Source organism: Fundulus heteroclitus, chromosome 12 (genome assembly GCF_011125445.2).
Source record: "Fundulus heteroclitus isolate FHET01 chromosome 12, MU-UCD_Fhet_4.1, whole genome shotgun sequence".
Taxonomy (NCBI): domain Eukaryota; kingdom Metazoa; phylum Chordata; class Actinopteri; order Cyprinodontiformes; family Fundulidae; genus Fundulus; species Fundulus heteroclitus.
The window spans coordinates 21553864-21567338 of NC_046372.1; the positions used below are offsets into that span (position 1 = coordinate 21553864).

Consider the following 13475-nt stretch of genomic DNA (forward strand, 5'->3'; position numbering starts at 1 on the left):
AACACGGTCTTTTTAAAACTTTAACTGATGGAACTGTTTATTTCTTATTAACTGGCTTTAGCATCATTTTCTGTTACAGTCAACTTGTACATTTCCCTAAACATGTCATTTAAACCCCCAGAGAAGGTTCTGATCTGCTAGTTTAATGAAGAGGTTCAGTTTTTTCTTAGGAAAAAAAAACTTTATTTATCTGATAGAATGGAAATGAAACATTGTTCAAACAGAAAAAGAATCAGCAGCAGTAAACGAAGCAGAAATCTAAAAAAAAATCAGAGCAGAAAACAAAAGATGCGTGTCTAGGGAACCGTCTGATCAAACCAAATCTGCTGCTAAACCTGAGGTTCTCTATATCTGAACCGGAGCAAAGACTGCTGGGACGTTGGCCACCGGAGCTCCGGTTCCCTCGGCGGAGCTCAGAACCTGCAGCTAAAACATTCTCTCAGTCTGATTCGGTGATCTCGCTGCAGCTGCTGTCCTCCAGGTTACAGGCTGCTGATTCTCCGTTGGTGAACTTTGACCTCAGGGCTCGTTTCCTGTTGTCGTGGAAACAACACAAGTCTGAGGAAGGCGGTCCCTGCAGGTTTGTGAAATGAGAACAAGGTGATGCTCACCTGCGGTAGAAGAAGTTTGGACGACTTAAAGAGGCGAGAAAGCCGTCAGTCCCCTCGTCCTGCAGAGAGAAGAGACGGACAATCTCCGTTATTTGAGTTTAAACGCATTTAAACTCCATTTAATCACTGAAAGCAATGCAGTAGAGTAAAACTGCACCTCACTTCTGAACCTCCTGATCGGTTCTGTTCCTAAACTTCCTCGGGTCACCTTGGCGTCTCTTTCTACCAACATTTGGTCCGACTTCTGCTGTTTTTCTAAATGGATGTATGATACTGGTGTGGAACATTACCCATGATGCAGCATTGTTAGCTCTATGCTCCATCTCTCTGGCGCCTCCTACAGGAGAACCTTGCTCCTGCAGCTGAGCTGGCACCTCCTCGTTCTCCCCTGAAGTTCCGCTGGGAACCTCCTCACTGCTAGCTGAAGGACAGCAGAACAGAGCGCGTCACAGAGAGCAACTCAACCTCAGGTCCTCTAGATGATTAGAGGTCCTTCAAGGAGGAATAAAAACACAAATATGACTTTATAACCATCACTGCTTCCCTGCTGTTATTGCACAGGTTTTTATTTCATTCTGTAAGGATTTATGCATAAATATTCATAAACATCTATTCTAGCCTCCAGCAGCTTTTATCAACCAAATACAAACAGGGTCTTCATCCTTAGTCCTGGTCTCTAATCATTGGACTCTCCACTTCCAACTGCTCATGAAGAAGGCCACCAAACATCTCTGGGTTCCTGAAGTCGTTTTTACCTCTCATCCAAAAAGCCTCTTCCGTTCAGAACCGAGCTGAGAACCGATATCAGCGCGTCTCCAGTTTTGTACGTATCTCTGAGTTGCTACTTGTTGCTTTGACTCCTCACAACCAATATGGAGCATTTTTCACATGGATAAACCTCACAGACACCAGTTCACTCTCACCAACACCTACAGGTGGATCCAGGAACTTCTATCCATAAACCTGTTATTATCTTCAGCTGTCACTTTCTACATGTCGTATTAATTAATCCTGTATATCAGTAATGTTATCAAGGTGTTGGTTGTTTGTATCTGTAATACTTTATCAGCTGGTTTTGCTGTTCTATTATATATCTCTCTTTGCAGGTGTAGAAGCAGACTCTGAGGATGTTATTTTGCTCTCTCCCTTTTATCTCTATTTTTGTCACCTTTTCTACCTTTTTGCCTTTAGTCTCATGTGTTACTCTCCTAACTTCTCGTTTCTGTTTCCATTTGACTTGAAATAATATCGTATAAAGTTTTTTGCATATAGGCATGAGGCTCCACTTCCGTCCGTCCGTCCGTCCGTTGTCTTCCGCTTATCCGGGGTCGGGTCGCGGGGGTAGCAGCTTCAGTAGGGAGGCCCAGACGTCCCTCTCCCCAGCCACTTGGGCCAGCTCCTCAGGAGGAATCCCAAGGCGTTCCCAGGCCAGCTGGGAGACATAGTCCCTCCAGCGTGTCCTGGGTCTTCCCCTGGGTCTCCTCCCGGTGGGACGTGTCCGGAACACCTCACCAGGGAGGCGTCCAGGAGGCATCCTGACCAGATGCCCGAGCCACCTCAACTGGCTCCTCTCGACGTGGAGGAGCAGCGGCTCTACTCTGAGTCCTCCCCGGATGACTGAGCTCCTCACCCTATCTCTAAGGGAGAGCCCAGACACACTACGGAGAAAACTCATTTCAGCCGCTTGTATCCGGGATCTCGTTCTTTCGGTCACGACCCAAAGCTCGTGACCATAGATGAGGGTAGGAACGTAGATCGACAGGTAAATCGAGAGCTTTGCCTTTTGGCTCAGCTCTCTCTTCACCACAACGGATCGGTACAGCGCCCGCTTCACAGCAGACGCTGCACCAATCCGCCTGTCGATCTCCCGCTCCATCTTCCCCTCATTCGTGAACAAGACCCCAAGATACTTGAACTCCTCCACTAGGGGCAGGACATCCTCCCCAACCCGGAGAAGGCACTCTACCCAGAAACAGAAGACCACTCAGGTCTTCTGTTTCTGGTCTACTCTGCAGAACCAGAACCAGAACAATGTGAACCAACATTTAGTTCCTATGCTCCACTGATCTGGAACCATGGTCTCGGATTTGGAGGCACTGATTTTCATCCCGGCCGCTTCGCACTCGGCTGCGAACCGCTCCAGTGAGAGCTGTAGATCACGCCCTGATGAAGCCAATAGGACCACGTCATCCGCGAATAGCAGAGACGCAATCCTAAGGCCACCAAAGCGGATCCCCTCAACACCTTGGCTGCGCCTAGAAATTCTGTCCATAAAAGTTATGAACAGAATCGGTGACAAAGAGCAGCCTTGGCGGAGTCCAACTCTCACCGGAAACGAGTCCGACTTACTGCCGGCAATGCGGACCAGACTCTGACACCGGTCGTACAGAGACCTGACAGCCCTTCAGGGGTTGAGGCCCTCTCATCACCTCCTCCAGCTGCCGCACAGTTTGCTTGTTCTGCAAGAGGCTCCACTTGTGAAAGTAAAATCTGTTGGGCATTAAGACAGTTCTGAAAGACACACTGCTGGACAGGACACAAAAAATTAAGATTAATTGTAATTCTACAATTATGGGATGTGTGTAAATTGTTTGAGTTAGACCAGCAATGGGCCAGGTGTTACTGTTTTGTGAGGCGAGTAGCCGGTAGCCTAGCTAACACCGTTAGCGTAGTTTGATGCAGCACGGCGGGCTCTGAGCTGCCCACCCTGATCCTCACGTAGATTCAGGACATTCTCTTTTTGACGAAAAACGTAAACTGAAGCGGATAATTCGATTTTGGAGTTAAAGAGAAGCGTGACTTGTCAATTGTCGTTTTGGTGCGCAACAGCTAGTGGTGAAATGTCACATATTACTTCTTTAAAGTTCTTCCACAGGCTCCCTGGATCTCAGAGAATAGACTTTAAAATACTTCTGGTAGTTTATAAATCAGTGAACGGCTTAACACCAAAATAAAGACCTGTTGTTGTATCAACCCTACAGACCACTCAGGTCTTCTGTTTCTGGTCTACTCTGCAGAACCAGAACCAGAACAATGTGAACCAACATTTAGTTCCTATGCTCCACTGATCTGGAACAAACTTCCAGAAAACTGCAAATCACCAGAAACTCTGAGTTCCTTTAAATCAGTCGTAATAACAGGAACACTGACTGACATATTGATGTTTATTGAAGTTTTCACCTGATATAATGTTTAATGTTTATTACTGGCCTCACAACCAGGGCCTGTTTCCATGTGTTTATAATGATTTTTGTAACGTTTATTCAAGATGTAATTCGCTTATAACCACCTTGCTGCTGAAAAAAGGTGCCATACAAATAAACTTTACTTGATGTTAATTAAGTTCTCCCTGTCGGCTCCACACTGCCCCCAGTGGCTGCCTATCTTCTCAACATCTAAACTTCACAGTGATTGTCAGAACCAGCCGTAGAGTTATGACCCATCATCTCCATCCCACAAACACGCGTCATGTAAATAATTGGTCTCTGACCTTTAGCGGCGCTGTTGTTGGGCTCCTCTTCCTCCTCCTCTTCCTCGCTGCTCACACTCCTCTGAAACTGCTGAGGAAACCTTTTCATCAGGACATCATCATTACCAGAGCTACGCTGCTCTTCGCCCCCTCACCTGTTGAGAGTTGAAGGTCATCCTGCGGAGGCGTGTCCTCAGCTGGAGCTCCTCCCCCTGCGACCTCAGCAGCAGGAGCTCCAGCTTGTCGGACTTCTCGGTGAGCTGCCTGACGCGCTCCCTGTACTGATCCTTCTCCTGAAGGTGCATTCGCGCCTCGTCCTGCTGCTGCGTCTGTGACAGCAGGGCCTGAACCAGCAACCCCAGTTAGTCACATCCTCCTCCTCCTCCTCCTCCTCCACTCCCCTTCATCCTGCTCCTCCTCCTCCTCCTCACCTTGTCCCGCTCTCTCATCACCTCCTCCAGCTGCCGCACAGTTTGCTTGTTCTGCTGCCGGTACATCTTGACGTCTCCTTTCAGCTGAGAGCAGCGCAGAGTCAGCTCCTCCTTCTCCTCCACGCTCTGAAAACAAACAAACGGACTCGTCTGTCTGAATGCATCACAAATGGAGAAAAAAACGATATTTGCATGTGTCCCTGAATGTACCAGCCACCAAAATACTGCACTTGCCTCAAGTTCACACCTGCCAAACATTTTATCATTACACCTGGATATAAATGCAACAAAAAGCCCAGATGTACCTGAAAGCATCCCAACGGTTCCCTGAACGCATCTTGCTTACAAGGTTGTACAATTAGATTTGCCCCTGGTCTGATTTATTGTGAAGAAGGCTAAAATTCATTACATTTAAGTTGCATTACAATAGAAAGCTTTGAAAGTAGAGCTGGACAATAATTCAATAACGATATTTATCGATCGATAGAAAAAAGGTAATTAAAAAGTTCAACAGAATAAGAGTTTTCCTTTCTTTTTGCATTTTAACCATGTAAGTTAATATTACATTATTACACCCTCCCAGCCAATCACAACACAGACCCAGGAACTAAGCTCCGCCCCCTTCACTGAGTTCAAAGAGCACACGTTCTTTTTTCTTTTTTTAAAACTTGCAGTTTTGGTAAAAAGTTGGTTGAACAAAATTTCAATTCAGTGTTTTTGTGATATTTATTTAAATATAGGTCGCTAAGCAACAGAATAAAATGGTCAGGGCTGCAAGTAAAATATATGTTTTGAATTTGTTGTTAATTATCGATATCAATCAATATGATTTCTATTTCATCGATACGCCTTTTTTTCTATACCGTCCAGCCCTATTTGAAAGTAACCGTGACCTGAATGCATCACCAGTCAAACTTCCTGAAACTGAAAATGTGCCTGAACACAACGTGTTGCTGCTGAAAAATCCAGCTTTTCTGCAGGTTTTAGCAGAAACAGCCCGGAGAAGCACAGAGAATCCAGCTCCTGTGGACCTCCTCCACGCTGACCTCCTCCTGCTCCTCACCTTGGCTCTCTGCTCCTCAGCTTTGTGGAGCTCCCTCCTCAGTCTGAACACCGTTGTGAGGAGGTTCATCTGCGGAGTAGCTCGACAGCCATGCCGCTGCTGCCCCTCCTTCTGGGTTTCCTCCTTCTTCTCCGGCTTTTTCTCCTCCTGCGCCTCCTCCTGCTTCTCCTGTGTCAGCTTCTCCTTCTGCTCCTCCTGGACGTTGGGTTGGAGGAAGGCGTCTGAGGGCAGAGTCAGGTTCCGGCTCTGAAAGATGTGCTCGCATGTTAATATGAGCTGCAGTTTTAGGATGTAAATCAACAGCAAATACGACTTTAAACTATTGTTTTTTTTTTTAGAAGAAAACTCTTAAATGTCAGAAATTAAATTAACCATTTTAGCAATAAAATAAATTAAAAATAAATAAAATAAATTACCCAATATTTTATAATATAAAAAACTGATTAACAGTTTCCTATCTCAATAAACAGCCATGCTGTGAGTAACTGGAGGAGCTGCACAGGTGCACAGCTCAGGTGTAAGAATCTGTCCTTTATCCTGTAGGTACATTCACCCTGTCACGCTCACAAATACACATTCAGTCATCAGTTAGCAGGTCGGTAGGCAACCTGGGATTAGGTGCCTTGCCCAGGGGCACAGTGACATGTAGTGCAGGGAAGCTGGAATTAAACCTTCAACTTTTTGATTGTGAGGCGTCCACAGATCATCACAGAAGGTGAACTGCCCTGATCGGACCAAAAACGGAACATTTTGCTTTATGTTGTAAAAACTACATGTGTCAAAAATCTGACGTTGTTCATGAGCCTGAACACATCGTCCCTGTGGTGAAACTTGGTGGTGGCAGCATCATGCTACTTCTCACGAGAAGATGGAGGGAGATAAATCCAGGACAGTTCTGCAGGAAAACCTGCTAGAGGCTGCAAAAGACCCGAGGTGTGTTTATTTAAATCAGGCAGCAGGGAAACACCTAAAAACATACAGAGCAGTGGGCCTTGAGAACCAGGGCTGAGATAACAGGGACTCCATCTGAATACCTTTATGGAGACAGGACCCTTTAGCCAAAGTGGAAGCGTGTCAGCAGTCACCGTGATCATCGCTGTCTGAATAGTGCAGCCAGTGAGGAAGGAGGCAGGAAGAAAAGCCTGAATGCTTCCTCCCACCGCTAGGTTAGCCTAGGAACCTCACAACGTTCCTTACCGGCGCTAAGAAGTCTTTAGGTATCCCACAATCCTTTGAGGGAGATGACGGATAAGCACAGCCCACCTCATGGAATCCTTTATCCTATAATCCTATAAAGCCCCTCAGAGCCAGGAGCTGCCAGACTGTCTTCAAGCCTCAGTGTGAGTTACTGTCCAGTGTTTTATGTGGATCAACGGTTCTGACCAAGTTTCTGGATTCCCTGTTAGTCTGGTCATCGCCGTACACGATCTCGGACTGATCTCGACCGTGATTCCTGCCCTGCCCTCTAGATCTGGGAGCATCTCAGGAGCATCCATGTAGCCTCCAACCAGAGTTCATGTCTCCTGCTGTCTGGACTAAGGCGAGTCAGACAACAGCAGTCTCTTAACGCCATTAAATATTGCCATTCTGTGTTCAAACATGGGCTGCGCAGTGGATGAGTAGGTAGCACTGTTGCGTTGCAGCAAGAAGGTCCTGGGTCTTGTTATGGAAATATAATCATATATATATATATATATATATATATATATATAAATATATATATATATATATATATAATAGTGTAGCTTAAAGTAATACAGATGCTAACCCAGTAACATAAATAAATGGATACATTTAAAAAGAAAGGGTGCATTCAAACTTCAGTAAGCCTGTACCAGGAACAGGATGCACCAAGGCCATATGACAGACAGCCTTGTGAGCAGATAACGCTGTTAAAAAATGGTTGCATGAGGGTGTATATTGTTTTAGCCAACTCCCAGGAACCAAGCTAGGAGATAGATTACATTTAAAGGTAAAAGGTTAGGAAACAGATTTTTTTCAGCAGACTGAATGTCTCAAGTTGGTCCAGTCCCCGCTTGGACTATGTAAGATTTAAAAAGGGAAGAACAACGTGTAAGTTTTGAGACATGCTTCAGACACAGGCAGAGAACTTAAGGTATCCGATCCTGTGATAAATTTGTAAGTGTCTCCCACTTTTGAATTCCAAATTGTAAGAAATATATGTTTAACTGTTGTTTTTGCCTCTGAATTCACTGCCTTTTTCCCTTTGTGCCAAATCCTCGACCGGGTGAAACGAGACGGGCCGTTAGGTGAACGGGCCCCACATGAGTCTCGTTAGTCTGCATGTTCTCCCTGTTCATGCTTTAGCTCCCTCCAGGTTCTCCCGCTTCCTCCCACAGACCAAAGATGTGACTGTCAGGTTAACTGGTCTCTCTAAATCAGGTGTGAGTGTGTGCATGGCTGTTTGTCCCGTGTGTCCATGGTGGGCCTCACCTCTGGAAACAGGGACCAGGACCCTGTATGGATTAGCAGGTATAGATGATGGATGTGTCCAAACATCTGAAACTTGGTCCCAGGAACAACTTCAGTTTTTTGGAGAAATATTTGATGGATTTCATCCAGAACTCACCATTCTTTACCACAGATGGTCCCAGAACATGTACCAGTTTACTCTGGTCATGCCAGATGTCTGCCAGCAGATGTTAGCTGCAGTTTGGTAAGACATGATGCTTTGCTTTGTTGTTCTTGCACAAGGAGCCGTGTTTTAATGTTAAACCTGTGAAACTACAGTGAATTGTTTAGCTCTCCATCATCCCTCAGCTAAGCTGCATTAGATGCATCCGTACCTGCTGCAGCGGCCTCATGGTCCGTCGTCTCAGCAGTCGAGTCTCGCTCTCAGCTCGCAGGACCGTGTGCTTCAGACGCTCCACCTGCACACAGAGGTCAGAGGTCAGCTGTGGGTTTAGCTGCGTGTGGCCTAAGATCAGGGGTCAGCTGACCTCTATCTGCAGGTCCCTGTTGGCCAGCAGGGCGTTGCTCTTCTCCTGGTTCAAGGTGTTGATGTCGGCCATCAGGCTGTAGTTGTGGTCTCGCAGCTGCTTCAGCTCCTCGTTCAGCTTCTCCCGCTCCTCCCGCAGCTTCTGCACGCGCTCCGTCAGCTTCTTCAGCTCACGGTCCTTCAGCTTCTGCTGGCGGGTCCACGCCTCCTGAGGAGCGCACAGAAAACGTGTTTAATGCCCCACAGACATATATATGTAGACGCGTCAGAGGGCGCAGGTTCGCAAGGCAAAGTCACCGCCATATTGTATGTGTCAGAAAAAAGTTGAGTTCTGTTATTGTGAACGTGGATCAGAGAAGATGCCTCATTCCTGTGCTGCAATAAATACACACACACACACACACACACACACACACACACACACACACACACACACACACACACACACACACAAACACAAATATATACATATATATATATATATATATATATATATATATATATATATATATATATATATATATATATATATATCTGTGTGTGTTATGAATATAAGGATCAATTTGATAAATCTAAACATTGTGGTCTTCATTATTTCATAAAACCGTGTCACATGTGAACCTTTAGGAACAGACTTTTTGGGGGAATATTAAAGAGGTAAAATTAATAATATGAAAAAAAAGTCCTAGGTCAATAAAGTAAAAATAAACAAACAAACACAAAAGTGATAATGTTATGATAAAAACATCATATTATGAGAATTAAGGGGGAACATTTCCAGAATAGTCACAGTTTGCAGAATTATTTCACTCCTGGAATAATAGGGCCAGGTTAGATTATTTTAAATATTTTTATTCTTTAGGAGAATAAATTCAGGAGACTGAAGCTAAAGGGATACAAAAATAAACTTGTAATATTACAAAAACAAAAATACTACGAATACAAAGTATATTCAGAGATTAAAGTCCCTCTGATGCTGTTTAAGTGACTGAGTAACTGCAGATTTGCCACATTTAAGATGGCGGACGCTCTGACGCATCGCAGTATAGGCAGAACCCGCCCAACGACGCGTCTACTCTTATATTATGTCTATGTAATGCCCCCCATCTTCGGTTGGTTCTCAGCGAGCCGGTTGCCATGCCGACCTGTTCCTTGGCGACGGAGCAGGCCTGCTGGCGTCTCCTCCTCTCGTCCTGCAGCACCCTCTGCAGACGGCTCAGCTCGGACATCAGGAACTGGGTCAGACCCGATTCCCCCGCTGTGTCTGAACAAGACAGAACGGAGGCGTCAGGGAGCGGAACCGATCCGGCCTGACGCACACATTCTGAACATCTGACCAACCGATGAGGATGCTGAAGGTCTTGTTGGGCTCCTTCCCTGTGATGCGGCTGTACAGCTGAGGGTAGTCCAGCTCCAGGCTCTCCAGGAAGGCGGTGTAGCCTTTCATGCCGGTCCTCTGCAGCATGTCCAGCAGAGCTCCTGCAACACAGACCAAAGCTGACTGAATAGTTTGGAGTCTTTGAAACCTCAGAAATGTGATTTCATGTAGTCCGCCTGTTGCCTCTGGGCCAGGAGACATCGATTTACAGCAAAGGGCTTCAGCTCAACCAACATTTTACACGGACCATCTTCTGCCAAGTCACCGACACCGCAGTTCTGCTTTGAGCAGAGCACGCTTCACTGGACCTGGACCCGGAGCTCGTTCCAGTTTTCACTTCCTGTTACTGTAACCTCCAGATCTACTGAAAAAGGTCACGCCAAACAAGCCAAAGCCGTGAATTATATCATATATCCGACCTAAAGGCTCGCCCTGTCAGAACCAGTGGGTCCAACTCTAAGAGTGGTTTGGTTGGATGTCAGCTTTTAGAACAAGACCTTCTTTTAATTGCCTTCGAATGTTCAAGTTAAACTGTTTTACTGTTTTTAAATATTCTTTTTTTGTTTCTACATTCTATCCCTACTTGCTTTTATTCCTATATTTTAATCATGTAAAGCACTTTGCATTGTCTCTGTACTGAATTGTGCTATATAAATAAATTTGCCTTGCCTTGCCTTGCCTTGCTTAATTCGTAATATGGATTAATTGATTTCATGTTTTTAACAGCACCTTGGTTTAACATGAATGGACCTGCTGCTCTTATTGAAGCTTCATCCCCAGATCTTGACGTATTTATTGACTCCAGACAACGAAATGAGGATAAATTTTCTTAGCGACGAGCCGAAACACGGCCAAAAATAAAACCTTAAAAAGGGATCTCCTTTAACTTCCGTCATCTATAGTTTTTATTGCTTCCATGTTGTGGTTTTACGGTACCCATGAAATCTATGTGAATATCTAAGCTTCAAACACTTAACACACGATAAAGGCGGATTAATTTAAACACAATAAAGGCGGATTAATTCAAACACAATAACGGCAGGTTAATAGAAGTCTGGCTTGTTTTCTGTAATATCCTCGAAATGAGGAAAGTTCCCTTTTCTCCGACTCGGTGGTGCAACACCGTCGTGTCTGACTCTTGAGCTCGCTGCACAACACCGGCGGTCCCCTTAAAGGAGGAAGAAACGGCGCCAGGCCAGCTCCTGAAACCCTGTTGCTATATGTCACACAGTGGAAAGCTCCAGGATCCAGAGGTCCTGTTGGTGAGCTGGGTTTAATGTCCAGGAGATGGAGAAGAAGTGAAAGTAAACCAGGAAGCGGCTTCTGCCGTGCGAGTGGAGTTACATAAGAGCGGTGAGTTATACTTTCACAACTTCCACATTCATCCCCTCATGACAATGAAACAAATTAGTGAAGTAACCGGGATCATCTGGTTGGTGTACGATCATCTGATATTTACTGACGATGGTCGAACATGTGGCGTTACATAAGGTTCTGGACCCGTCAGCCTGCTCTCAGCATCCTCACGCTCTGTGACCCAATCAGGTTTAGAACAAAAGACGCTTTAAAAGGTTCTGCATCAGAAGGTGCATCAGGAGTTTGTTTCACACATACCAACTTTTCTCCTCCGGAGGACCAGGTTGGGGTCACTGAAGAGCTGCTCCTCATCCTCAGCGCTGATTACCTGTCAGCAACGACAGAAAAACATCCATCATCGCCTGGCAGCGCCGCCGAAGATGAAGAACCCAAAGCAGACGAAACAGATCGCAGGTACAGGTGTGTGTGTGTGTGTGTGTGTGTGTGTGGGGGGGGGGGGAGGAGTACCTGACACTGGCGGAGATAAGGAGTGATTCTGGACGCGTCAATGTTCTTAATCAGCAACATCCTGAAGTCATCGAGCTGCAGCCAGCAGAGGTCATCCTCACTCACCCCCTCCATCCTGCTGTCCTAGTCAAAGTACCACCACCACAGTACTAGCATTAGACACAGAGTACTAGCATTATACACAGAGTACTAGCATTAGACAAAGAGTACCAGCACTATACACAGAGTACTATCATTATACACAGAGTACTAGCATTATACACAGAGTACTAGCATTAGACAAATAGTACCAGCACTATACACAGAGTACTAGCATTATACACAGAATAATATCATTGTACACAGAGTACTAGCATTATACAAAGAGTACTAGCATTATACACAGAATACTATCATTGTACACAGAGTACTAGCATTATACACAGAGTACTAGCATTATACACAGAATACTATCATTGTACACAGAGTACTAGCATTATACACAGAGTACTAGCATTAGACAAAGAGTACCAGCACTATACACAGAGTACTAGCATTATACACAGAATAATATCATTGTACACAGAGTACTAGCATTATACAAAGAGTACTAGCATTATACACAGAATACTATCATTGTACACAGAGTACTAGCATAATACAAAGAGTACTTGCATTATACACAGAGTACTACCATTATACAAAGAGTACTAGCATTATACACAGAATACTATCATTGTACACAGAGTACTATCATTGTACACAGAGTACTAGTATTATACACAGAGTACTATCATTATACACATAATACTATCATTATACACAGAATACTAGCATTATATCCATAGTTCATAAGGAGTGCTGGCTGAATGCATACATAGTACACCCAGATTACACCCTAAGTACGCATAAAGTAAACCCAGAGTATACATAAAGTACACCCAGATTACACCCTAAGTACGCATAGAGTAAACCCAGAGTATACATAGAGTACACTCTGGGTGTTCTGAAGGAGGCTCAGACGGTCCATCAGTTACCTGCCGAGGTGCAGCACAGCTCTCCGTCTCTGTGACTCTTGGTTTCTGACAGAGATCATGTTGCTGTTACTTTTCTCTGTGAGGCTCCGCCCATCTCTGCCTGAGAGCAACATGATTGGTTTAAATTCACAGAATCCTCCAATCACAGCACACGGAAGCTTGAGGCCTTTGGAAAGAGTTTATTATAATACTTACATGATGACTTTCTTTTTTACTATTTATTCAAATTCTCACTTAGATATTCTTCTTACTCTAAAATAAATAAATTTAACTGTTTATTTGTGTTTGACTGGAAACAGAAAAACTGTAAGTTTGATCTGAGTTTATTCTAACAGAAAGAGACCGATAGAGGAAGACGTGATGGATTAGAGAAGTCATAAAAGGAATCCGCTGTGGCCAACAGGAAGTGCTGTCAGACAGATTCAGGAAGTCATTTCACGACTCAGTCCTGAATGTTATGACAACAGAAATCACAAAAATCACCGCGTCTCTGCAACAACGTTTCCTGGAAGAAACTACAGGCTTTGTAGTAAACAGCAAGCAGCGACATGCAGTCAGAGGAAGCCCCACCTCACCTGATGATGAAAAACCTAGGATTTGTTAAATCATACGTTGTTTATAAATCTAAGAAACAGTTCAATTTGATAAAACAACAAGTTGCTAAAACTACTGATCAAAATAAACTGTTACACTTGATCGTCCAATTTTTTTTTTTTATTTCTGT

The 13475-nt window shown here is 44.6% G+C and overlaps 1 protein-coding gene across 1 annotated transcript; it reads right to left on the bottom strand.

Annotated features, from left to right (window-relative positions):
* Nucleotides 1-33: 33 nt before the first annotated feature.
* On the bottom strand, nt 34-12807 carry LOC118565102 (caspase recruitment domain-containing protein 9-like). Its single transcript, XM_036144775.1, has 14 exons — nt 12752-12807; nt 11736-11858; nt 11526-11595; nt 9875-10012; nt 9679-9797; nt 8535-8741; nt 8382-8465; nt 5575-5820; nt 4512-4637; nt 4236-4424; nt 4102-4171; nt 902-1032; nt 612-670; nt 34-533 (listed from the first exon to the last, which is right to left on the bottom strand). Exons 2-14 carry the CDS (start codon nt 11847-11849, stop codon nt 440-442), a joined length of 1647 nt encoding a protein of 548 aa, XP_036000668.1. The 5' UTR covers nt 11850-11858; nt 12752-12807; the 3' UTR covers nt 34-439.
* Between the last annotated feature and the right edge of the window lie 668 nt (nt 12808-13475).